This window comes from Polypterus senegalus, chromosome 12 (genome assembly GCF_016835505.1).
Source record: "Polypterus senegalus isolate Bchr_013 chromosome 12, ASM1683550v1, whole genome shotgun sequence".
Classification (NCBI taxonomy): Eukaryota; Metazoa; Chordata; class Cladistia; order Polypteriformes; family Polypteridae; genus Polypterus; species Polypterus senegalus.
This window is the reverse complement of record NC_053165.1, coordinates 125,729,034-125,754,361: the sequence shown is the minus strand read 5'-3', so window position 1 is coordinate 125,754,361 and position 25,328 is coordinate 125,729,034. Positions and strand designations below refer to the sequence as shown.

The 25,328-nt window shown below is 38.9% G+C and overlaps 1 protein-coding gene across 3 annotated transcripts in view; it reads right to left on the bottom strand.

The window, feature by feature from the left end:
* Positions 1–25,328, bottom strand: part of LOC120541598 — a 49,917-nt gene that overhangs the window by 9,921 nt on the left and 14,668 nt on the right. The window contains exons 4-7 of one of the 3 annotated variants that reach the window (XR_005636042.1): positions 7,518–7,688; positions 6,218–6,616; positions 3,654–3,713; positions 91–3,533 (exon numbers count right to left, since the gene is read on the bottom strand). Coding sequence is in view for 2 of the 3 variants with exons in the window: in XM_039773384.1 (XP_039629318.1) it covers positions 6,228–6,616; positions 7,518–7,688 (560 nt within the window). In the remaining variant the exon portion in view is untranslated. Of the gene's footprint in view, positions 1–90; positions 3,534–3,653; positions 3,714–4,042; positions 4,065–5,901; positions 6,617–7,517; positions 7,689–25,328 lie in introns of those variants that run through there. The other 2 variants (XM_039773384.1, XM_039773383.1) reach the window with 2 other exon arrangements.

Below are 25,328 nucleotides of genomic sequence, written 5' to 3'. Positions count from 1 at the left end.
ATTCCAAAAGAAAGGTCAAAAAACAATGCAAACACATAAAAACACTGTGAACAGAAAAATACAGCAGTTATCAAAAGCATCAACACCTACCATATACAATGTACTACAAGGAACTCTGTATTCCCCTTGCCTTTATAAAGATGGGACACTTCCTTGATGGTGATGGACAGGTGGCCCCCACCTTTTGGGCAACCAATCATAAAATACAAGGAACATGGAAAAAGCATTAACACATAGAAATTAAATAATGCACAAACTAATTTACATACAGAATAATGCAAACAATAAACATAATTAGTAATATTAGCATAAACAAAAGGACACAAAATGAACAAAAAAGACAAATAGTGATGGGCCACTCCATACTGACATGTTGACACTGGGACGAGCTTTAGAACCGCTGATGTTCAAAGTGCCGCTTTGAGGCTTGTTTCGAATGCACCCGTCATGTGATATTGAAGCGTGCTAGCAGCATGATGTCATGGACATCCACAAGGTCAGAGACCGATTTGGTCAACCAGTTGGTTTTTCTTCCCTGTCTCAAAAGTAAAAACAGTGGCCCTTCCCCATCTGCATATCCCCATAGTTCCATAAGTACTGTTTAAGCAAAATTAAAGACATTTTAAAAAATAGTTATGTAATACTGTACTTATTTATAAGTTAACAAATATTTGAAATATAAGACATTATGAAAGATTCTTGTGTGACACCTTGTTCCTTGGTGTGGAGTCATGTCTACATAGAATTTTGATCAAATTACTGAGGATATTTTGTAGTTGATATGTAATATGTTCATTTCCAAAAGTAATATGAATAAAAGTGTCTTCTGCATAATTAATTACAATTGTCTTTCAAATAGAATCAGTGCTATTGACAGTATCTTCTGTAATTTGTAGAAGCCTTGGGACTTCTGAGTTAAAGGCACAAAAAAGGTTGAGAAGAAACTTTGCGATTCACACAGAGGTAGATGTAGGGATCGCTCAGTAACTGGCAAGAAGAGGCCACTGGATAAGCACATCTAGAACCATACTATCAAAAAGGCACCTGACTTTGCTGGCAACATCATTGTCTTCTGAATGCATCTCGTCAAAGGCAGGGGAGAGAACATTAAATACGAAGTCGTCCAAACTGCAGCACAGCAGAATAAATAATTTATATTAATATAATTAATGAAAGACTGAGCTGTTATCCTTTTTGCAATCTTAACCCATCTTCCAGTTATGTACTCCCAGTCATTGACACATTTAACGTTCTCCTGTCTCTTACATGTCAAGTTACTCAATGCAAGCACCTTCTGTCATTTGTCACTTATCATCAATACTGAGTTTCATTCAAGGCTTTACCATCCTTTCTGTCATACACATAAAACAAGACACACATTTCCTCTACATATGTGTTCAATCATAATAATAGTAATATGGTGATAATGAGAAAAAGAAAAAGATGGAAATATTTATTACAGGAGCCTGAGCATTAAGGTGAGCAGGTGTCTCCTCTCCCATTACTTGAGCTGTTCTGCTGCCCCTCAGTGCATCAGGTGCACTGGCAAGCACTACACTTTGACCACATATAATAGAAAATAATGACAGTGTACTTCTTTATAAGTGTAATAAAGCTGCTGTATAGTGAAATATTCCATTGTATAGTACTTTGTTAATTCCCTCATTTCCCTCTTGCTTTTGCTTATTTAGGTAGCTTGTTGTCTGGCCCTTTTAGACATATATATCCTGACAGATGGTTACTCAGCTAGATTTCATCCCTTGTAAGTTATTTCAGATAAATGCCTTCAGATGCCAGGTACATATTTGCAAATGTACAGGCCAAATTTCCAGGGTATCAAATTTGAACAGGTTAAGCTACCATTCAAAGAGTGGATGCTCATGAAAATAATTAACCTTTCATCTGTTTTGGCATGTCATTAAGGGGCAATACAGGGTTCAAAGCATACAGGATAACCTTTGACATCTTTCAAAGTAACAGCTAGAAGAACTCTATATATAAGGGCATATAATGTTTTATCTGAGTTATTATCATCAGATGTACATTTTGCATGATGCAATAATATACTGTACAAAATTTAACTGTATTAGTTATTTACTCTATCAGTGATATTCCTTATGCTCTCTCCAACACCTCTATGGCAGATGAGCGTAATAATTTCTATGCACATTTCACTATGAATGCTACTAATGCTAGCCAGCAGTCCAACACATCTGTGGCGGGAGAACAGCTCAGTGAAGTAACAGGGCTCACCTTGTCGGAACACAACGTAAAGAGAGTTTTCAGAAAAGTGAACACCATGATTGCATGTTGTGTTTTCAAGATAAGTATTGATCAGCTTGCATCAGTGTTTATGGTAATATATAAACTCTCCTTAACTCTGTCATACCAACATGCTTTAAAAGATCTATCATTGTCCCTGTAACTAAGAAATCACATCCAACCTGCCTGAATGAATATTGTTCTGTCGCACAGAAGTGTTTTGAGAGGCTAGTCAAAAATCACTTATGCACTCCTTTGCCAAAAGAACTGCATTCATTACAGTTCACATATCACTCCAGTTGGTCCACTCAGAATTCAGTCATCTTCATCCTTCGTATAGTACTAGCCCACCAGGAAAACAATGGAGGAAATGATAAGTGAATGCTATATACTGTACTATAGCTCTGCATTTAACACAATAAATCCCCCTAAACGCATCACAAAATGAAGGGACCTATATCTGAGCATTTCATTGTAGAGCTGGATTTTTAACTTCCTGACACGCAGATCCCAGGTTCTTTGAGTAGGTGGCCACACCTTATCATCTCTCAATGTCAACAGAGGTATTCCAAAGCTCTATGTTCTAAGTGCTTTACAGGGCTATGTTCTGAGTCCTCTGCTGTACTCCCTCTACATATATGATGTATTGCTGCATGTAACTCTAATATCATTAAGTGTGCTGGTGACTCAGCTGTGGTAGGCCTGATATTTAACAAAAATGACTGAGCTTACCTGTATGAAGTAGAATCTGTCACACTGGTGCCAGGACAACATTTCAGTACTTAATGTCAGCAAGACAAAGGAGCTGATTGTGGACTTCGGGAGAAAACAACATCACCACCCCCTTTATTATTAACAGTACTCAGGTGGAGATGGTGGACAGTTTTAAATACCTTGGTATCCACATCACAGGGCAACTGGCCTGCTCAAGCACATCGTCACCTTAGTGAAGAAGACAGAGCAACATCTTTATAACCTCATATGCCTCTGGGATTTCAGGGCTGCCCACCCAGATACTAAAGAACTTTTACTCATCCAACATTGGAAGTATCATGGAAAAAAGTATAACCACCTGGTTTAGAATAAGTACACAGCTGGATTGCAAGGATTTGTAGAAAGTAGTGCGGTCAGTTGAAAGCCCAGGGTAAAGAAAATTATCTGTGACACTAGCCATCCGAGCAATGGCTTCTTTTTGGTGCTGCAGCCAAGTAAATGGTACTGCTTGAAGTCCAGTTCATGAGACTGAGAAGGAGCTTCTTCCCACAGTCCTTCTGCATGTTGAATAAAGAACGTTTTTAGAATCACAAGATACTCTATTGTTAACCCTCTTATGTTAAGTTATTATTATTATTACTATGTTACTATGTCCTAGGTATGATGTTAAACTGCACCTGGCCCTGTAAGCAGTCCTCCAACTTGCAGGGAATTCATGGGGGTTGGTGTTAGGATGTCTGTAGATTGAGCAAAAGACAGTTTTAGTATACTGCATACATTATAATGCATATTTAAATAAAACACAAATAAAAATGCTTTTCAACACATCTTGAAGATTCTGAATGCAGTTGATCAGTTGATTGAGCTGCCCTGTGGAGCATCCTGAAGGTTCGCGGGATCCCCTCGAGGTTGCTGGATGTCATGGCTGGCCTTTACACTGGTACTGTGAGTGCTGTGCAGAGTGGAGGAAGGACCTCTACGTTTTTCCCAGTTTATTCTGGGGTTCGTCAGGGGTGTGTTCTTGCTTCTCAATGCTTGTATGGACTGGGTGTTGGGCAAAGTTGTGGGGTCCAGCGGCTGTGGAGCATCTGTTGGTGAAGAAAGATTCACAGATCTTGACTTTGCTGATGATGCTGTGACCTTTGCGGAGTCAATGGAGGCTCTGATCGGGACGCTCGAAAGACTGAGTGAGGTGTCTGAGTTTCTGGGCTTGCGAGTGTCCTGAAAAAAACTAAGATCCAGATCTTTAATGACCTCTTGGGCACAGCCTTCAGCAGTGTATCTGTTTGCGGAGAGAGTATTGACCTTGTTGAGAAGTTTACTTATCTTGGCAGTGACATTCATGTCTCTGGTGACTCTTCCTGTGGAGTCAGTAGACGGATTGGGAGTGCATGTGGGGTCATGAGGTGGCTGGAAAGTGGTGGGAAGTGCTACCGATATCTATGCAAAAGGACGAAGGTCCAAGTCTATAGAGTCCTGGTGCTTCCTGTCTTGCTATATGGTTGCAAGACATTGGCGCTATCCAGTGACCTGAGACGAAGACTGGACTCCTTTGGTACTGTGTCTCTCCTGAAAATCCTTGGGTACTGTTGGTTTGACTTTGTGTCGAATGAGCGGTTGCTCATGGAGTCCCGAATGAGGCACATTACCTGCATTGTGAGGGTGCGTCAGTTATGTCACTATGGCCATGTGGCGCATTTCCCAGAGGGTGATCTGACTCGTAAGATCCTCATTGTTGAGGACCCGAGTGGCTGGAGCAGGCCAAGGGGTCGCCCACATAACACCTGGCTGTGGCAGATAGAGGGTCATTTCCAGAGGGTGGGACTGGACCGCGTGTCTGTCTGGGGGGTTGCAAACTGGGATCCTGAGTTGTTTTGCCATGTAATGGGTGTGGCAACGCACTGTGCCAGTGCATGCTCCCCAACTTGACTTGACTTGACATTTGATTTGTTTTTTCCTTTTGAATATTGCTTACAAGAAATGGCAAGTTTGAGCCCAAGTATATCAAGAAGTAGAATTTAGAAGTTAATTATTCTCATACCTTTAACACATCATAGGTTGAGATATCATGTCATGGGGAAGCACCTGTTTGTAGGGGATCTACATGTGTCATTGGTAGGAATTTTGCCTGAGTCTCTATTTTGCAGAAGAAAATGGATCCAGCTCCTGTGAGTGTCTTGTAATTATTCATAGAAGACAAGCTTTTTCTCCATTATTTTAATTATGCTTTTTTTCAGTGCCACTGTCTGCCTTCTAGACTGTGTGCATACATGTATTCTTTCCCATTCTTCAATACACCTATCTTCTTTTAATGTATAGAAAGTATAGATATTAAGAAGTGGGCAAAATTACATAAAAGACATTGTGTGTCTTTAATTTTCTACTATGGTACAAGTATATTAATAGTACAATGTCTTTCATTTTTGAGCAACACTGCCAAATTACAGTAGTTCAAGGCGGCAGTAATGCAAATCTACAGTCAGCTACAATACATTAAGCAGATATACAGTGTATGAGAGGTGAAAATAGTTGAAATAGTTCAGATTTCAGTGAAATAAAAAAAAAGAATTCAATCTCCAGGGTCCTCACTCTGCCTGCTCATTAAGCAAAATGTAGTATGTGATTATAAGGTTGCACAAAACATTTAATGATTATCCATAATGTGAATTGAATAAAAGCAAACTCTGTATTATTTTTAGTTAAGTAAAGGTTAATCAATTGCACTGAACAACTTTTTAATTTTGTTTATATCAATGCTTTTCTAAGGCACTCAAAGGCAAATAAGAGGGAAGTTCAAAAAGTTTCCACACTTTCCTTATATTTTCTTTAGAAATGGTGAAGGCGGGAGGAGTAGTAATTGGGCATTAAAAAGTTGGTACGACGCTGGGAAAATTGCATCACAAACAAAGATTACTATGTAGAAAAGTGAAGTATTTTGCTTTTGAAATTCTTAAAAAAATAGAGTTAAAAAAAAGTGTGGAAACTTTTGGAACATTGGTCGTAAAAGGTTGTCACAATACCTCCATTTGTTCTGGGACATTCTTGGAGTGTTAGAACTTGCATATACTCTTTCGTTGTTAATAATGAAACAGCAGAATTACCAACAAAGAGAATCAAACTGAACAGAAAGAATTGAACATTTTTAAGATAAGAATTTAACCTTTAAACATGCATAAACCATGCTTGTTTTTCCTCACAATAAATACTGATCTAATGTTAAGGTTGTCTTCTGCACACATACATGTACCCAGCTAAATGCTTTCCTCTAGTCGGGGTCTCCAGCCATCTCTGAAGCGTAATAGCTTGGCTACATGAAGTTTACTCATTCCCAGATTTTCTTGCATTAAGGCCTCATCCAGGTCATACAAAAATTGTCCATCAATTTGTTCTGTGCGGAATGATTGAACATACTGGTTTAAATTGAGTAGCAAAAGGCAGTCACATATTTCATCCACGCTGGCCTCATGTAGATCTTTGGGCACATCAGCAAATCTAAAAAACTTGCAAGCTACATTCTTCTCAGGCAAGGGTGGTGGGGTTGGTTTTTTCAACTCTTTGTTGAGATCCATGTAAATGGGCTCAACCTCTGAATACATATTCCTATGTTTCATTATTTCTTGCTTATCGAGTAAGGAAATCTCTATAAAACAAAATGCATGAAAACTATTAGTACAAATGTTAATGATTCTTGTAAAAAACTATGTTCTGTTAAAAATTAAGATAATAATAAATCTACAAATTAAAGTAAAACAAAGTATTCAAATATTGATAGACATTTTTTATAAGAAATATTTTGGAAATAAACAAATAAGCAATTGAGGAATATAGTGATTTATTAAAATTTGAGTACCATGTTCTTTAGTAAAAGTTTCATGGGTAACCATGAATTTGTGTTTCCCTACGACTCAAGCCATTTTGGAGTTTAGTATTACCTTTTTGCGGAATACATTTTTAGTCTGTTTTCTGTCAGATTAACTTTAGACTGTTAACTTAATGTTTTTTCCTTTTACTGTTGTTGTGTGTGTATGCACAGTAATAATTTTTATGAAAGAGTTTGAATTAATTTTTGAAGTTCAAACATTTTCTAAATTAACCGACTGATCTTATCAAACACAAAGTGGGATCAGACAATTAATAGGTTACTCTATGTAAAGTAGGTTCTTTTTAAGGAACTCTGTGAAAATGACAAGCACAATAAGAATGTTTTGGGAGGGTAATGAGCTCTAGGTCACTCATATTCAATTGAAATGCAACGTTTAAAACACTCCCAAATGTTTTTTGATTATTCAAAGTACCATTTTGTCTACTCTCAAGGAGCTGTTGAACTCTATCAAACTATTTTTTCTTTTGAAGCTAGCCTTTTGAAAACATACACAACTAATTTCTTTAAATATTTTTTTAAACATATTATGCACACTTCTGTTCACTAACATAAGATAAAACAACTTATATGATTAAAATATCGTATGCATTTTTCTATACAAAAATGTTAAAAGGCATTGTGTGGAGACATAGTGAAATGATAATCTGTAATCTCCAACCTTCAAAGATGAAGTGACCCATGTTTGCTTTCTGCTGTACTGTCTGGCTGTATTCTGTGCAGGCTGCATCCCATTTCTCTTCATTATCATCTTCCAAGCCCTCTGCCAAGGCTAGACGCACTTGTTTCATATACATTGGAAGAACCAATGGTGTCTGCACTTCTAAGAAGCCTAAAGCATTGCAGAGAAAATATACAAAATCTTTAATGTTTCTTCTGTATTCTGGACTTCATTATTTAAATGCAAAATGCTACTCATTATTCTTGGAAATTATTTAAAATTTTGCTGTATGTTGTAAGTGTATATCTGCTGAAAAAGGAAAAGAAAAATAAATGTAAAAACTAAACTTACAAATACTATGCCTACACAGCTTATAGCTCAGGTCACTGTTTCATACCTTGGAAGATTCATATTTCTGTGATGAAGAGTGGAAACTTAAAATTCCTTACATACCAGTCTCATTTTCTTTCCTTCCTTCCAAGAAAGTTGTCCTAATAAAGGATTATTCATGTCACAAGAAAACTTACTGCTGTTTGTTAAGCTAATTTTCCCATTTTAGAGCAGCAAAAGGATTTACTGTATAATGTGTAAGCCAATAAGCTTGCTTCAATTTAAATGTACTGTATGTTTTGCAATGGTGGTGTAACTAAATTTTGAAAGAGTAAAATAGTTGTTTAGGTTATAAAAAACAATAATGATTTAAAGTGTGTGTTTGTTATGTGGTGTGTATAAAAACTGAAAAAAATATCCTTAGCCATTACTCTGTAGCTGTTAATGTTGGTTTAAAAAGTCACTAGACAAATTCAGCCACTTAAAAAATATTATCTGTAAGCAAAGATGAGCAGTAACCAAGCTTCTATAGTAATTTTCAGGGTTATTAAAAAAAGTATAAAAAAAGATGCAGCTGTTTTTATTGTAATGGGGAAATTTCATTTGCCTGGGGATGGCATTTGTGATGAACACTAACAGTATGAGCTGACATTCCATCCTGCAAATGAGCAGCACCAGAGTCATCTGCAGGGAAGTCTATCCAAGCATTTATGCCTTCCTGAGTCAAACATTAAGCAAGTGATTCTTTGGAGGCTTTGCTTTGCCGACGTGCTGACCTCGCTTGTGTATTCTCTGAGGTGAAGCCCTTACCCCGACTCCACCTCTCACTTTTGGGCTGGACAGACACACACACTTCCACGCGTAGACGTTTACATATAAGATAACATTCTTAGGCTTGCTTAATTCAGTTCTGGGTCATGGGGTAATATAGTATTAAACAATCAACATTAAACAATAAAATCAAAAACAGCTGTTTGAAATTAAATGATAAATATGGCACTGGCAGATATCAAAAGTGATCTGGAAGTTAATATGAAAAATTGTTACATATGTCATGAAGTACTAAGACCAAGACTAACTATTTAAAAAAAGTCAGATTTTCTGCTTCGGAGTCACTTTAATTATGTTTCTACAGAAATCTTTCTTTTTATTTATTTTTAAAAAGTATCCAGAAGATATATAAACCATTTGAAAATGTTAAAAAGGCAGTTCACATTTGTGTGTAATTACATTGTTTACTGAATGTCTGTTTATTCTCTTTGTTGTAGTCTTACATAAACCTTCAGAAAGAAGAGAGTTGAGGATATTCTCTGGATGGTTTTATTTTCCTAACTCTAAATGAATGATTAATTTCATAATTCCTCTACTGCAACTTTCAGGTAGCTCTATTTCAAAATGTAATACCTGCAGTCATTTATCTGTCTTCTGTGTTTTAGAGAAATTCTTACAGACAAGAGACACAATGTTCTGTGCATATTAATTAGCAATCTGCTGTTGCCAAATTAAAAAAAGAAAATTTATTTAATAAATTATAACAGAATCAGGGCACAGGAAAAGTTAAGTATTAAGAATAAAGTTTATAGAAACACTCACCATGGTACTGATCATAAATGAAAATGCAGGGTGTGTGCAAGCCAAAAGTGAAGCATGATGGTGGGAGTGTATATAAATGGATATGCAGTGCATAATCAAAAAGCTCTAGAACTAAAACCACAGACTCTTGATTATTGAATGTCAAGTGTTATTGAAGCCTCTCTTCTATGAGAAAGTAGCATAAAAGCAAAAAGCACAAGTAAAACAGGTTCCTTCAGGTTTGTAAATCCGGAATGAAATGAAAATATAAATACAGTATCATTATTGCTCTGCCAGGGATCGAACAGATAATGTTGATAATTTGTAGTTCTTGCTGTTCTCTTGTGTATCTTAAAAGTGTACCCCACCTGAAAATATTTTTAATATGTTATGTACCACTTGTAGAATTAATTTCCCCTTGGGATTAATACAGTATCTATCTATCTATCTATCTATCTATCTATCTATCTATCTATCTATCTATCTATCTATCTATCTATCTATCTAGTTTGTAGTGATGACCAACATAAATATTTAATCCCATGTTTTCACAGAGAATCTATATATATAATTCACAAAGGCAAGACGCCGGAAGGGGCGTGGATTCACTAAGCCGCCGACAAGTAAGACACCTATGGCGCACGCAGGAAGGAGCCATGCCCACCAACTCCAAGACCATTGGATACGATGACAAGTCGCAGAGCCACGCCCACCAACTCGGACACGATGACACAGAAAAAACGGAGTCATTTATATTCGTCTGTCGTAGAGGCCACATGCATCTCCGAGCCACGTTGAGTATTCATAGAGGCATGTTTCTCGCAGAGGTGAGTCGCCATATGCAGCGTGTAAAACGGTTTTTCGAGAGGTATCCCATGAGATCCTTAAAACAATCCTTTACAACTGAGGTTAAAACACAATGAAGTAAGCAGTCTTTAAAAACAGTTTTCAGTTACGACGCACGACTGTGTGCACCATAGCAAACTGTTTTACATGCGTCGGGTGTCTTGGTGGATTATATATAGAAAAGCAGCCAAAACCGCACAGAGCAATGAAAAGTCTATGTGAGTCACAGGTGCATCTGGACTGTGCAAAGACGACAACGACTCAAGTGATGAGTTGGAGGTGGGCACATGAGCAGGCAGTGCATGCTGAACAAGAAATCAGCAGACTAGCATGATGGAGGGAGCAGAATGGACGTCCTTCTCCTCTCCTCCCATTCCACCCTCCGCGCCTGAGCACCGTCCACCCCCATCCCTCCATCTGGGAGGAGAAGGCGCGATGGCGGTCCGCCAGTTTTCAGTCACGGATGATTGTGTGTTGGTTCGTTCTGTGCATTGTTACAATGTTGCTTTTCTTGCTGATTTATTACATTACTGATTTTTCAAATGTTAATTTTCTCCCTGTGCTTAAAAATCATTAAAAAACCGGCCTGATTATGCGGCGTATGGTACATCGCGGGTTGGCTAGTGAAGATAATAATGTTTCTGAAAGAATGGAAGCTAATGGTGACCAACACCAGACAGCAACAAACATAAACATAAATAAAAAAATCCTGTTACTTGTGTTGCGTAACTCACAAAGCAAGTCATCCAGCCATATGCTTATGGTGTGCAAACACACAGGATTATGCCTTTGAAGTAAACACAGAATTCTTGACAAGAAAAGGAAGCAGCTGAGAGGGTAAGGCCTTCAATTCCAAAGTGTGACACCATGTGAAGGGGCTTCCTATTTGTAGACTGCTTTCATTTTCCTGAGGTATTTACTGTACTGTACATCATTTTAGCAAAAAGTGCATGCTTTTCACTATTAGCAAGAAGAAGAATCCTAACCCACCTCTGTTAGGTCAGTGGGTAACTGATGTTATATACTATTTGAAATTAGAAAAAAAATCTAATTTTCTCTATTCAAAACTTTTAAAAACCTGGCAGGATCTAATCAATAATATTTTAGAATAAGCAGTTATTTTGGGGAGAAAGACTGCTTTCCCTTTATACTACTCTCAAATGTTTTACTCAGGCTGTTGGCTTTTCTCTCTTTCTCATGGGTGGGGGTTAAATTGAATTTAGTTTTTTTATGTTTGTTAAGTTTGACTTGATTATATGGAATATTACATGCTTTAATTACATTCAATAAAAGTAAAAAAAAATTGCATTTGTTTTGCATGTTACAAGCATATGACTGGATGACTTGACATATGTATAATGCAACATGTGCAAAATGAGATTTACGATCTTGTTTACTGTTGTTTAGCATTTGTCACCATATGCTTCAACTGTATCATAATTATTATCTCCTTTCTCCACAAAAACATGAGTTTTTTTTCCCAGCCATCATTACAACCTACATGGGGCAAGTAATATACGAGGGGAAGTCAAAAAGTAAAGAGATTTTTTTTATTTCTCTTTTCAGAGTTTGGTAACACTGCTTGTATCCAGCACTGAATGAGTGTAGTCGCCAACACTTCTATACAACATGTAACTCTTATTCCCGCGTTATTCGTTGGAGTGTAGCAGACCGTTAAACATGACAGCTCCATTGTCGATCTGCACCAAGGAGGAAATGACATTATTCGTCGAATGCAAGCACAGTATGGTGACAACTGTTTATCGTTAAGAAAGATCTACGAATGGATAGAGCGCTTCAAACAGGGAAGAACTTCTTTATGTGACGAAGAAAGATCGGGCAGGCCATCAACGTCAACCACTGAGGACAATGTGATAGTCGTTGAGGCTATGGTGAAGGAAAACAGAAGAATCACAGTGGACGAAATCGCCAATACTTTACATATCATATCATCTTATTATCGTACACGACAGGCTAAATTTTCGGAAAGTGTGTGCAAGGTGGGTCCCGAAAGAATTGTCAGCACAGCATAAGGCGCAAAGGCTGGACATCGCTCGTAAACATTTGGCCCGTTATCATGGCGAGGGAGATGAATTTTTACAGCAAATCGTTACTGTAGATGAAACTTGGGTTCATCATCACGAACTGGAAAGTAAGGCTGCGAGCATGATTTGGAAACTAAAGGAAGCGCTAAGGGGAAGAAGATTTGCAAGTGATGAAAAAGTCATTGATGCGGTGCAAAATTGGTTGCAGATGCAACCGAAAAACTTTTTTTCTGACAGAATCAAAAAACTTGCGAAACATTGGGAAAAGTGCATTGAAGTCCAGGGAGGTTATGTAGAAAAATAAGGTATGTTTCATATTTCTATCATTAGAATAAATGCCCCTTTTCTCAAATGTCCCTTTACTTTTTGACTTCCCCTCGTATAAAAAATATTGGTTTTGGTTGAAGCATTGCTGTTTTAGAGCATAAAAACAATTTAGATGAGAACAGGCCATTGAGCCCAACAAAACTCACCAGTCCAATCTATTCAGTTCCTCCAAAATAACATCAGGTTTAGTTTTAAAAGTCCCTAAAGTCTTAGTTTCAACTACACTACTTGGTAATTTAGTTCATGTGATTCTCTGTGTGAAGAATAACTTCTTAATATTTGTGTGAAATTTACTAATACCAAGATTCCATCTGTTTCCCAAAGATCATATTGAACACATTTTACAGTAACAATTTCGATCCACTAAACTAATACCTTTCATAATTTTAAACACTTCAATCATGTCTTTTCCTAATCTTATTTTGCTTAAACTGAAAAGGCTCAGGTCTTTTAATCTTTCCTCATAACTCTGGATTTTTTCTAGTTCTGCTATGACTTTTTTGTATCCTGGGGACCAAACCATTACTAAGGCCACACCATGACTTTTGAACACTTTCAGAAGATGAAAGTGGCAAGTCCACTATGACTCCAAAATACTTATCATAAGAGTACTTTCAATTTTAAGACCTCCTATTTTGTATTCACTTTCTATGTATAATACTTTACAGTTACTGTACTTACAATATTTTTCATGTACCATAAATTTATCCAGGGCAGTATGCTGTCAAAGTCTCTCTGTAACAATTCAATGGTTTCTAGACTATCTGGCAATCCATCTAGCCTGGTATCACCTGCCAACTTAACTAACTTGTTATTTATATTCCTATCCAAATCATTTATACATACACAGGTCAAATTCTGTTAGAAGCAAGTGCTTGGGACTGCAAAAATAATTTGTTATAATGGGGATTTTGTAATAATGGAATTGGAACATTGGAACCAAAAATTATTCTTCAACCTGATTATGTGCTCAGCAAAGTCAAAATATACCTCAAGAAATTCAGAAATAAGCAACAGAATATAGCTAAGGTGAACCCTCAGAGCACTGCAAGTACAGCTGAGGTCAAATTTAATTGACAGTTATCCTGACCCTATATACACCCACAATGCCTATGGCCTGCAGTAATCCTTATTGAACTCTGCAGATGCAAGATTGTGACAATTGTTGACTAAGCCAAGTGACATAAACATGCAATCTAATTGGCTGTTGAGCGGAGCCCCTAGATTGTAATTTTTGGCATGTTTTGCTTGTTTCTTTTGAAAAATTACTTTGTTGTAATGAATTTTGCAGATAAAATTGACTTTGCTGTAATGAGTTTTTTTAACATTAGTTCTATAGGAAACTGGCCAGGACCAAAAGCAAAATTTGTTAAAACAAGGATTTCATTAAAAATAATTCACTTTAATGGCATTTGATCTTTGTTAAAAAATAGCAGCTTTCTAGCACTGCCCCCTGCAGGACACCCATTTCTGATCATTTTCCTTGCACCAGAACCCTTTGCTTCCTCTGTTTTAGCCAATTCTGCACCAATGAACACACTGCACTCTGAACTTCAAGCACTTTTAGTTTTTTGCTCAATCTTGCATGCGGAACCTTATGAAATGCTTTCTGAAAATCAAGATAGTTAATACCATATGCACTATTTTGATCATAGCCTTTTGTTGCTTCCTCATTGAATTTTAGCATGTTAGCAAAACATGACATCCCTAATCTGAACCCATGTTGACTTATCAAAACTCCTTTTCTTGCCATGTGTTGCTCAATCTTTTTCTTCATAGTTCTTTCCATTAATTTACCTGTGATGCATGTTAAGGGTATTATCCCATTTTCCAGTCCTTCTGAATTTCCACACTGTGTAATAAATTCCTAAAAATATGCACCAAGGGTTTATATACTGTATGTACTCACTAACTCCTCTAAGCACTCGAGGATAAATATTATCGAGTCCTGGTAATTTGCTTGAGTCCAACCTATTTAATCTAAGCACTACTTCTTCCTCTGCAATTTACAAATCAGTAATTATCTCTTTAGTAGTCTCTTTTACCATTGGGATGTTATCCACTTCCTCAGATGTGAAGACTTCAAAAAAGTTTTCAGCATTCGCTATTTTACTGTCTGTATATTTTAATTCCCCTTTGCTATTTCCGATACACTTCCCCTCCTTCTTAGCAGTTGTTTTACTACTAAAATACTGATAGAATCTCTCTGGTCATCTTTCGCCTTGTAGCGCTGCCACATAAGTAAAAATAATATATTTTTCTGCTGTCGATCGGGTTTTGTGGGGATTGTACTTACAGACTGACATTGACAGTGGTGCCCCAGAGATGGGACTTCCAGTTTCCTTTTTTTCATTTTTGGGGATAAATTTGCATAAAGCACACCGTTTAAAGGGAGAGGAGACAGCCAAGGGGGAAAATCGAACAAAGCAGATCAACATCTGCCTAGGCCAGGGGTATCCAACTCCAGTCCTGTTGGGCTAAAGTGGCTACAGGTTTTCATTCTAATCCTTTTCCTAATCAGCGAGCCGTTTTCGCTGCTAATTAACTCCTTTTCCCTTCACTTTAATAGCCCTGTTTTTAAGGATTGAGTCCTTTGAATTGATTTGTTTCTTCATTAAATGGCAGCCAAACAGAAATGAGATGTGAAATGAGCCAACAGATGACCGGCTATATTGGAATGTCAAACTCCAGTCGATTTCACTCTAACCAGTGTCTTAATGAGAAGCCAATTCTTTGCTTTTAATTAAAGCAGTTACTGAATATCATTACTTGTTGCTGCTCTCATTCTGCCATAGTAGACTGTTGATTTTCTGTTTTTCTAAGACCACCGTGAAGATGTTTTGGTGACCTGAGCAGACCAACATGACCGAGACCTTCACCTTTCTTTATTATCAGGTTAGCTGCTCATGTGGTGGCTTGTTTTGGGTCTCATTATCGTTTGGCTGCTCATTAAGGAAAAAGAAACAACTAAGGGGTCTGAATCACATCAATTACAACTAAGGCAAATCAAGTTAATCAGCAGCAAAAATGGCTAACTAATTAATAAGATGGTTACAATGAAAACCTATAGCCACTGTGGCCCACCAGGACTGGAATTGGACACCATTGGCGTAGGCCATGAAATGAAGTGCTGGAGCTTCTAAAGTCCTGCCAGTTAGGTGGAAGTCAGTAATTCTTTTTTGACTGGTGAATTGGGTGTTCCACTATTTCCCACAGACTTGGGTGAGCTTCTTGAAGACCTTATTGTTCTTTATCATGGAGGAAGACTGTCTGTATAGCTTTTACCGTGAAGATTTTTTGCTGCTAGGAGTCAGCACCTATTAGTACTTTTCGTTTCACCTGCTGCCCACAGGGGCTGGAACTGTGGACTTACTTATTAGCTCTGGAAGGGGAACTGGGGGAGGGATATTCTTATTGTTTATAGATATATTTTTTGTATTGTCACATAAAAGGGTAATTTTGGGATGGGGGGCAGATGGAAGGGATTATTATGTTTTTTTTCCCCTGTCTTTTCTGTGATGTAATGTATTCTTCATGTGTTTATGGATATTGACCACTAGTCTTTTTTTTTGTCTCAGACTATAAATGCTCCGGCATCAGATTTGACTGACATTTTAAAATTAGGTGTGTATGGAGGGCTCCACAGGGTTTGATATTGGCCTATCCTTTTTATCATCTGCCGCAAATTAGGACAGGTTAGCAGTAACGATTGTCTCATGTCAGCGTGGCGGGCTGAATTGTTACAGCTTTATCTGCTATATTCCTTCCTACCTGTCTTTTAGCTTACCTAATATCTTTATTAACAATTGCCCTCATTCACTCACATGCCCTATCCTGTCTCATTGGAGTTAGTCTTACAAACCTTATAGAGCTGTTTTTTTCAACTCCTTATTTAACCAGTGCAGATTTTTTTTTTATTTTCAAAAAGTTAAAAAGTTAAAGTTAATAGTTTTAGTCTTTGCATCTACACTCTGTCAAAACACTGAAAACTATAAAATACTATGGTCAGTTTACCCTAGTTAATAAAGTATCTATCTATCTATCTATCTATCTATCTATCTATCTATCTATCTATCTATCTATCTATCTATCTATCTATCTAGTGGTTCAATCACCACTACACCCTGAACTCTATCCTAGCTATTACAATATACTAAATCTTGACAGGCTTCCCCTCATGTTGCTGCTTTAACTTACTGTGTTAAAAACAGTCACTGCTTCCTTCTAAAACTCCTGCTTTTGTACTCTGTTATTTGCTTGGTTAATATCCACGTAGTTTAAGTCCACTATGACTATAATATCTTCCTGTAAAACTTGCTTTTTTAATAATATTAAAAAGATATGTGTTTAAATCAGTGTTGCATTGAGGGGTCTATAGCACAATCCTAAAAAAAGCCCTCTATTATTAATTCTTTCCAGATGAATCCAGACCCTCATTAAGATGTGCTTCATCAACCATTTAAATTCTGCAGTTACGCTTCTTCCCCCCCTTTTCTGTCTACATTCCTAAAACAAAAAAAATATATAAAAAACAAAACAAAATAAGTCCATGTTATACTCCTCTCCATCCTTGTTATCTATATATATAATTCACTAAGGGCACGGAAGACACTGAGCGCAAGCAAGACACTGAGGGCATGCAATACGGTGAGCGCAAGCAAGACAGAGCCCTGCCCGCCAACTCTAACCCTCCTACCGCGTCATGGGATACGCACAACAGAGCCACGCACGCCAACTGTAACCGTCCTCCCGAGTCCAGCGTCACACTCGAGGCACACAACAACTCACCAAACACAGCCTCAGTCACTTTCGTCTGTGCAAAAGTCCAACTGCACCTCTGAGCAACGTTGACTTTACACCACACGCAAGACAGAGAACCACGATCGCCAACTCACAGAGCCCCGCTTGCCAACTATAACTAAGGGCAAGCAAGACAGAGAGCGCACGCAAGACAGAGAGCCACGCCCGCCAACTCACAGAGCTCCGCCCACCAACTCTAAGACCATGGGATACGCAAGCATTTAGTGTATAAATGGATATAAATAATTGCATGTAAACGATTCACCAAAATCTGTTGTATGTAAACGGTACTGTTTAAAACGTTATTGTTTTTTCATGAGAAAACCTGGTTTCCACGTCTACCTGTATTAGTTTAAATGGCACTTTTACCACTCGCAATAGAGTGGACGTGCTGACTTATCATGTCGACAGGGCAACACAGTGAATGCGGCATCTATCTATATATGTCTATGTTTTCCTTAGCCCGATACAGGAAGGTACTCCCTCAACCATTGGCATTGGTTTCGCTCCTTGCTATTTTCGTTATACTGCGACGATGGTTTCCTAAGCCTTTGTTATACTGAATCCCTTTCTCACCGTTTTCCGTTCCTATTCTTACACTGCTGTACGCTACGGCGAGCTTTGGCTAGTTGTCTATAATATCATAATTATGCTTAGCTACACACAGCTCCATCTTACTTGTTTTTTTAATACTTGTAGCACTAGGGAAATCTGTCTTTAATGTGTTACTTATTTTACTTTTGCACTTAAACTTTGAGGTAGAATTTACATGACTATGCATTTTTCATCCCTTCATGTACATTTCTAAACCTAACCTATTATTAAGTTCTCTATTTTATGCAATCTTTGACTGACCTTTAAAGGAAATTTTAGTGTATCAGTACAGTACTCTAAAACTCTTATCTCTGTAAAATGGCACAACTCAGTAAATATTTTTTAAACTCAAGGGACTATACAATTTTATTATTAATAATAAAATGAAGGGAGGCAATAGTCTGTGCAGTGTATGTAAGAGAATGTTCATGGAATCCCAAAATGCTCAACAAATCTTTCTTCAGAGGTACAAGTGAAATCGATGCTGATATTGTATGGGTATTTCCATGGCAGTATTATTTAGTCAGGCAGATATTGGACAATTAAAAAACCCTTAAAATGTCATATACAGTATGGGGGATAAGATCTCCTTGAAGCACAATGGCACAGTGAAAATGGTCATTGCCCTCTGGTGAATGTTAATTGATATCATAGATGATGGTGTTTTATGAGGGGTCAAATAGGGCATCTGTCATATATTTTAGTAGAGAATCTATTGGTTTATATGCAAACACTATTGGCGTATGAATATTTACTGTCTTCATGCATACTTCATTGGTTTGCAGACATGCAATTCTGGTTTCATTCATGTGAACTGTATTGTTTTGTGTTTGTTATCTTATCAGTTTTGATGTGAACTTTATCAGTTTGTATATGTATACTGGTTTGCATATGAACTATTTTGATTTGAACTTGTATATCACTGGTTCAGGTATGTTTGTTACTGGTTTGTGAGAGAACTGCATTGGTTTGCATGAATATTATTGATTTAAGTATGAACTATATTGGCTTGTGTTCATATACTACTGGTCTGATTGTCTAGTAATGGTTTGTGTATGCGCAATATTGGTTTCATGTAGGTAATATATTGGTTTTGCTTATGCACTTTTATGTATGTACTAAATCCATTAACATGTGAGAATTGAACAGGTTTTATTTGGGTACTATACCGGTTTTTCGTATGAAACATACTGGTTGTACATACACACATTGTTGCAGTTTTGTATGTGGACTATATTGGTTATTCATGTGATCTTCAGTGGCAATGTGAGGTGCAAAAGAAAAGAACTCTAGGGTTAATACCATCGTTTCTAGAGCATGACAAGAGGTGGGTAGGAGTAAGATAAAAGAGCTCAACGTTTACTAATGCATTTGTAAAAGGGCTTGATAGTAATTTTGTTAAGAAAACTCAACCTTAATTTAACAAAGGAATCTGTCTTGTCACTCCTCTTTTCAGATCATTAACTTTGGCTCACTGTAGTAGCATGCATTAACTTCAAATGCTTGATGTTTTAAAACAGAGTAGTCAACAGGTTTGCACCTATACCTTTGGAGACACTTGTGAAGCCCTTTACTCTTCCCTCACTCAGGTTTGCTGATGAACAGCATAAACAGCATGGCATCAAATCTCAATCCAGATACTTTTAAGTGTACAGTGACATGCAAAAGTTTGGACATTCTTGCTTAAAATGCCTGTTACTGAGAATACTTAAGTGAACAGGAGATGAACTGATCACCAAAACTTATAACATAAAAAATTATATATTTCTATTCAACATTTTATGCAAGATGAGTGTATTGTTTATGTTTTGTGAAATTGTGCAGTGAAAAAAAGGAAACAAGCATCATGGAAATGTTTGGGTGCATCAATATATTTGAGGTCTCAGATATCTTTTACCAAGGTCTCAGACCTTAATTAGCTTGTTAGGTCTACGGCTTGTTCACAGTCATCATTAGAAAACCCCATGTGATTGCAAAGCTGTATAAATTCTCTGACTCCTCGAACCTTGTCCCAATAATCAGTCACCATGGGTTCCTCTAAGTAGCTGCCTAGCACTCTGAAAAATAAAGTAATTGATGCTCTGGAAGCAGAGGAAGGCTACAAGAAGACAGCAAACCATTTTCAGGTTGGTGTTTCCTCAGTTTGTAGTGTTACTAAGAAACGGAAGTTAACAGAAACAGTGGAGGTTCAAGTTGTAGTCTGGAAAACCAAGAAAGCTTTCTGGAAAAACTGCTCATTGGATTGCTAGAAAGGCAAATTGAAACCCCTGTTTGACAGCAAAAGACCTACAGGAAAATTTGTATAATTGTATAAATAAATTAAAGGAACACTTTAATCAGAGTACAGCATCAAGTCAATGAAATTTCTGGGATATTGATCTGGTCAGTTAAGTAGCAGAGGGGGTTGTTAATCAATTTCATCTGCTTTGGTGTTAATGAAATTAACAACAGGTGCACTAGAGGGGCAACAATGAGATGGCCCCCAAAACAGGAATGGTTTGACAGGTGGTGGCCAATGACATTTTTCCCTCCTCATCTTTTCTGACTGTTTGTTCACTAGTTTTGCATTTGGTTATAGTCAGTGTCACTACTGGTATCATGAGGTGATAGAGGCTCCTTCTCCAAGATGACACATCAATGCATGCCATTGCCAGAAGGTTTGCTGTGTGTCCTAGAAAAGTCTCATGGGCATGGAGAAGATTCCAGGAAACAGGCAATTACTCTAGGAGAGCTGGACAGGGCCATAGAAGGTCTTTAACTCATCAGCAGGACTGGTATCTGCTACTGTGGGCAAGGAGGAACGGGATGAGCACTGACAGAACCCTTCAAAATGACCTCCAGCAGGTCACTAGGGTGAATGTCTCTGACCAAACAGTCAGAAACAGACTTCATGAGGGTGGCCTGAGTGCCATTCGTCCTCTATTGGGCCCTGTGCTCACTGTCTGGCACCGTGGAGCTCAAGTAGCATTTGCCATAGAATACCAGAATTGGCAGGTCTACCACTGGCGACCTGTGCTTTTCACAGAGGACAGCAGGTTCACCCTGAGCACATGTGACAGACATGAAAGGGTTTGGAGAAGCCATGGAGAATGTTATGCTGCCTGTAACATCGTTCAGTACGACTGGTTTGGTGTTGGGTACAGTGATGGTCTGGGGAGGCATATCCATCGAGGGACACACAGACTTCTACAAGCTAGACAATAGCACCTTGACTGCCATTAGGTATCAGGATGAAAACCATTGGACCCATTGTTAGACACTATGCTGATGCAGTGGGTCCTAGGTTCCTCCTGGTGCATGACAATGCACGGCCTCATGTGGCGAGAGTATGCAGGCAGTTCCTGGAGGAGGAAGGAATTGATACCATTGACTGGCCCCCACACTCGACTGACCTAAATCTAATAGAACACCTGTGGGACATTATGTTTCGGTCCATCCAGTGCCGCCAGGTTGCACCTCGAACTCAAATTGTCCCGGAGCTTAGCGATGCCCTGGTCTAGATCTGGGAGGCGATCCCCCCAGGACACCATCCATCGTCTTATTAGGAACATGCCCAGACATTGTCAGGCATGTATACAAGCACATGGGGGGCCATACAATTTAATGAGTACAATTTTGAGTTGCTGCAATGAAATTTCAGCAAAATGAACAAGCCTGGATCATCATTTTTTCACTTTGATTGTCGGGGTGTCTTTGAATTCAGTCCTCTGTAGGTCAATAATTTTCATTTCCATCAAACGTTGTGGCATCCTTTCATTCTTAACACATTACCCAATCCATATCAGTATAGATATCCAACATGATTTTTTTCCCATTAAGATCTGATGTGTTTTCAAGTGTTCCTTTCATTTTTTTGCGCAGTTATATATATATATATATATTGTGGCATCCGGCCGGGACGCCCAGGAGGACCGAAGGAGGGCTTGTACCTCCTCCAGACCGCGAGGGGGCGACCGCCCTGGTTACGTTGGGGGCCACGGGTAGAGGGCTTGGAAGCCCAGCCCTGTAGGAACCCATGGCCACCACCAGGTGGCGCCCCGGTGCCTTAACAACCCTGGAGCCCAGCACTTCCGCCACACCAGGAAGTGCTGAGGGGAAGAAGACAGGGGACACCCAGAGGGCTTCCGGGTGCGCAGCTGGCACTTCCGCCACACTGGGGCGTGTCTGCGGAGGAATGCCGGGAAGCAGCTGGAGCCCATCCGGGTTCCTATATAAGGGGCCGCCTCCCTTCATTCAGAGCGGAAGTCGGGTGGAAGAGGACGGAGCTGGAGAGAGGACTGGAGGCGGCCAGAAGGAAAAGCAATTGGACTGTGTGCCCTGGACTTTGGGGGAACATTACTGGAGGCACTGGGACGTGCACTGGCTGTAAATATAAATATTACTATAAATAAATGAGTGTGTTGGGTGAACATACGATGTCCGTCTGTCTGTGTCCGGGCCAGCGTCCACAATATATATATATATATATAAATCACCTAATTGGGGCACCGAGTAAGTGACAGGGGGTGGGCCACAGAAGACAGTATGACTCAAGCGATTCATGACTCCAGTTAATGTACAGCAAATCTGAGGATTCCTCAGATTGACATCCTACTTCCGGCATTTTGTTCCTGGGTTCGCTACGGAGGCTGCACCCCTCCACTGGCTAACAAAGAAAGGGGCCGTCCTGTCACAACTATACTCCCAGGGAGAATGAGTAGTTGCTTATTTCAGCAGGGTGCTGATGAAAAGATAGCAAGCCCCTGCTACTGGAGAGGTCACTTGGCAGGTGATGGTGTCAAAGGGGAAACAGGATGATGTTCTTAAGTCGGTGCATGGGGGTGTGGGGTCAGGCCACTTTGGGGTCAGTAAGACGCTTAAGCAGCTCCAACAGATGTTTTACTGGGGGTGGTGCCGACAAGCTATTGAAGATCACTGCCGCTGTTGCGATGTGTGTACCACACAAAAAGGACCCTTTGAGCAATCACTTGTCCTCCTTCAGCAATATCAAGTTGGTCTACCTATGGAGCAGGTTGCGGTAGACATATTGGGGCCTTTCCCCATTTTCGACAGGGGAACAGGTACATCCTTGTTGAGGTAGACTATTTCTCCAAGTGGCTGGAGGCGTACCCTATTCCTAACCAAGATACGGAAACCATGGCCACTGCCCTGTTTGAGGGCATGTTTAGTAAATTTGGTATTCTGTTAGAAATCCATTCAGACCAGGGGCATAATTTTGAAAGTAAAGTTTTACATCATGTGTGCGACCTCCTACACTTTCAAAACACGCACACCACTCCGCTTCACCCCTAGAGTGACGGTTTGGCTGAGCAATTCATCCGTACCTTATCTGCTCAGTTTGCTATGGTGGTAAACAAGGACCAATGCAACTGGAATTAGCAACTGCCCTTGGCTCTCCTGGCATGCCGGACAGCGGTGCAGGAGTCTACGCAATGCACCCCTGCCATGTTGATGCTGTGCCAGGAATTTAGAACCCCAGTCTCTCTCGAATATGGTTTGCCACTGGAAAGGGGAGAACAGTAGTCTAGACCTGAGTATGCCCGCTGTCTTCAGGAAATAATGGGGGGCAGTGTAACGGTCTGGGAAAGAAATTGCCACTGTGGCAGTGTGTTTTAAAAATTTTAAAAAGTGGCTGCGCGGAGTGCTGTGGAGAGGGGCGGGCAGAGGAGACACAACTACTCTTAATAAGCAGCCTCTGGGGTGCTGGGGTAGGAGGGACTTTGGGAAGGAGGTTCTGTTAGAGAATGTGTTTGACTCGGTCTTGTATGTGGTTTTTGTTGAATGCCTGTTTGTTTGTCATGACTATGCTGTTTTGAGTCAGTTAAGTCAGAAGAAAAGAAATAAAACCATTGGTTTTTTTTGGACAATTACCACCACTTGCTTGTGAGATTTATTTGCCTGCCTGGGAAGGGATACTGCAATATATATGTCATTTTTGTTTATTGTTGGAGTCAGGAGTGAAGATGAAATGTTGGGGTGCCAACCAGGTGTTTACTGGGATTATAAAATTGGCTCAGATTAACAAAAGCCAGATTGTTTGGCAAAGAAACAAAAGCAAATTGTAGACATAGGCTGTATTTTAAGGGAAGGACACCTCCTTCCATATGCTCCTTGCTTTTATATCTTGTGGACTAGATGGGGTAGGGTCAGTTGCCCTCAGTGGGCATCTTATCAGAGCTGTAGGTGAAAAAAGAGACAGAAGGGTCAGTGATCACAGCATCTGGTGTTTCACGGTGGTAATGCTTACCTCTAATAAGCCTGCAAATTGACCCTCTGATGGGCATGCGTGAAAGAAGGGGCCTGAGTTGCCCCGAAAGCTTGCATATTGTAATCTTTTTAGTTAGCCAATAAAAGGTGTAATTTTGCTTGACTTATCACGAAAGTCAAGCAAGTAAGAATAAGACAATTAATAATCTCTGTAAACAATAAAGCAGATAAATGTTTGTTAACTAAGTGTTACCAGACATGATCTAACTCTCATTAGTGTGAACTAATATTTATGGCAAGAGTGTTGTGGGGTTGACTTCTAAGCTATAAAAAACTGGAGAATACAGTAACTGATATTCAGAACTTTAATGCAAATTTCTGGATCAGCTTTAATGCTATTAAAGACCTCCTTTTGTTAAATTAAAATATTGTAACTTATTTTTTCCACAATTGTCAGAAAGACGGTAAAGGCAGTAAATAAAATTTTGGATTGATGGCAGAGCAGCAAGATGAAATTCTCTGCTCAATATAAAAGAATGATGTTTGTGAGAGAAGAGTACTCTATAGATTGAGTTAAAAATTTAATATTTTGCTAAATATGGTCATCACTACCTGTATGTCTGAAGATATACTAACTCTGCATTTTGCAGTAAGAACTTCATGGCAACACTCAAGTATAGTTGGGGTGTTGTTATGTTTTTTGAATGCATTGCTGCATAAATACTTGAGTAACTGTGTTTAGTAACAGTGAGTTCAGTTTCCATGAACTGAAGCAATGGCACAGCTGGGTTGTACAACAAGAAAATGACTCAAATACATAAGCAATTGTACATTGCAATTGGTTGCTCAAATGAAAGTTCAGATTTGCTCCAGACAAATGCTATGTTATGACCTTAAACACTACTTCTTAACAAAACACATGTATCACTCAGGTCTAGCAGTACTACACTGATGGACCTATAACGTATTACAATATTTAAATGTCTATCTACAGACAGAAAATACATAGTACTTCCACTTATCTCCTGCAAACTGTTTGGGATCTTAGTCTGGTAATTATTTGTGTGGAGTCTACAAGTTCTATCTATAT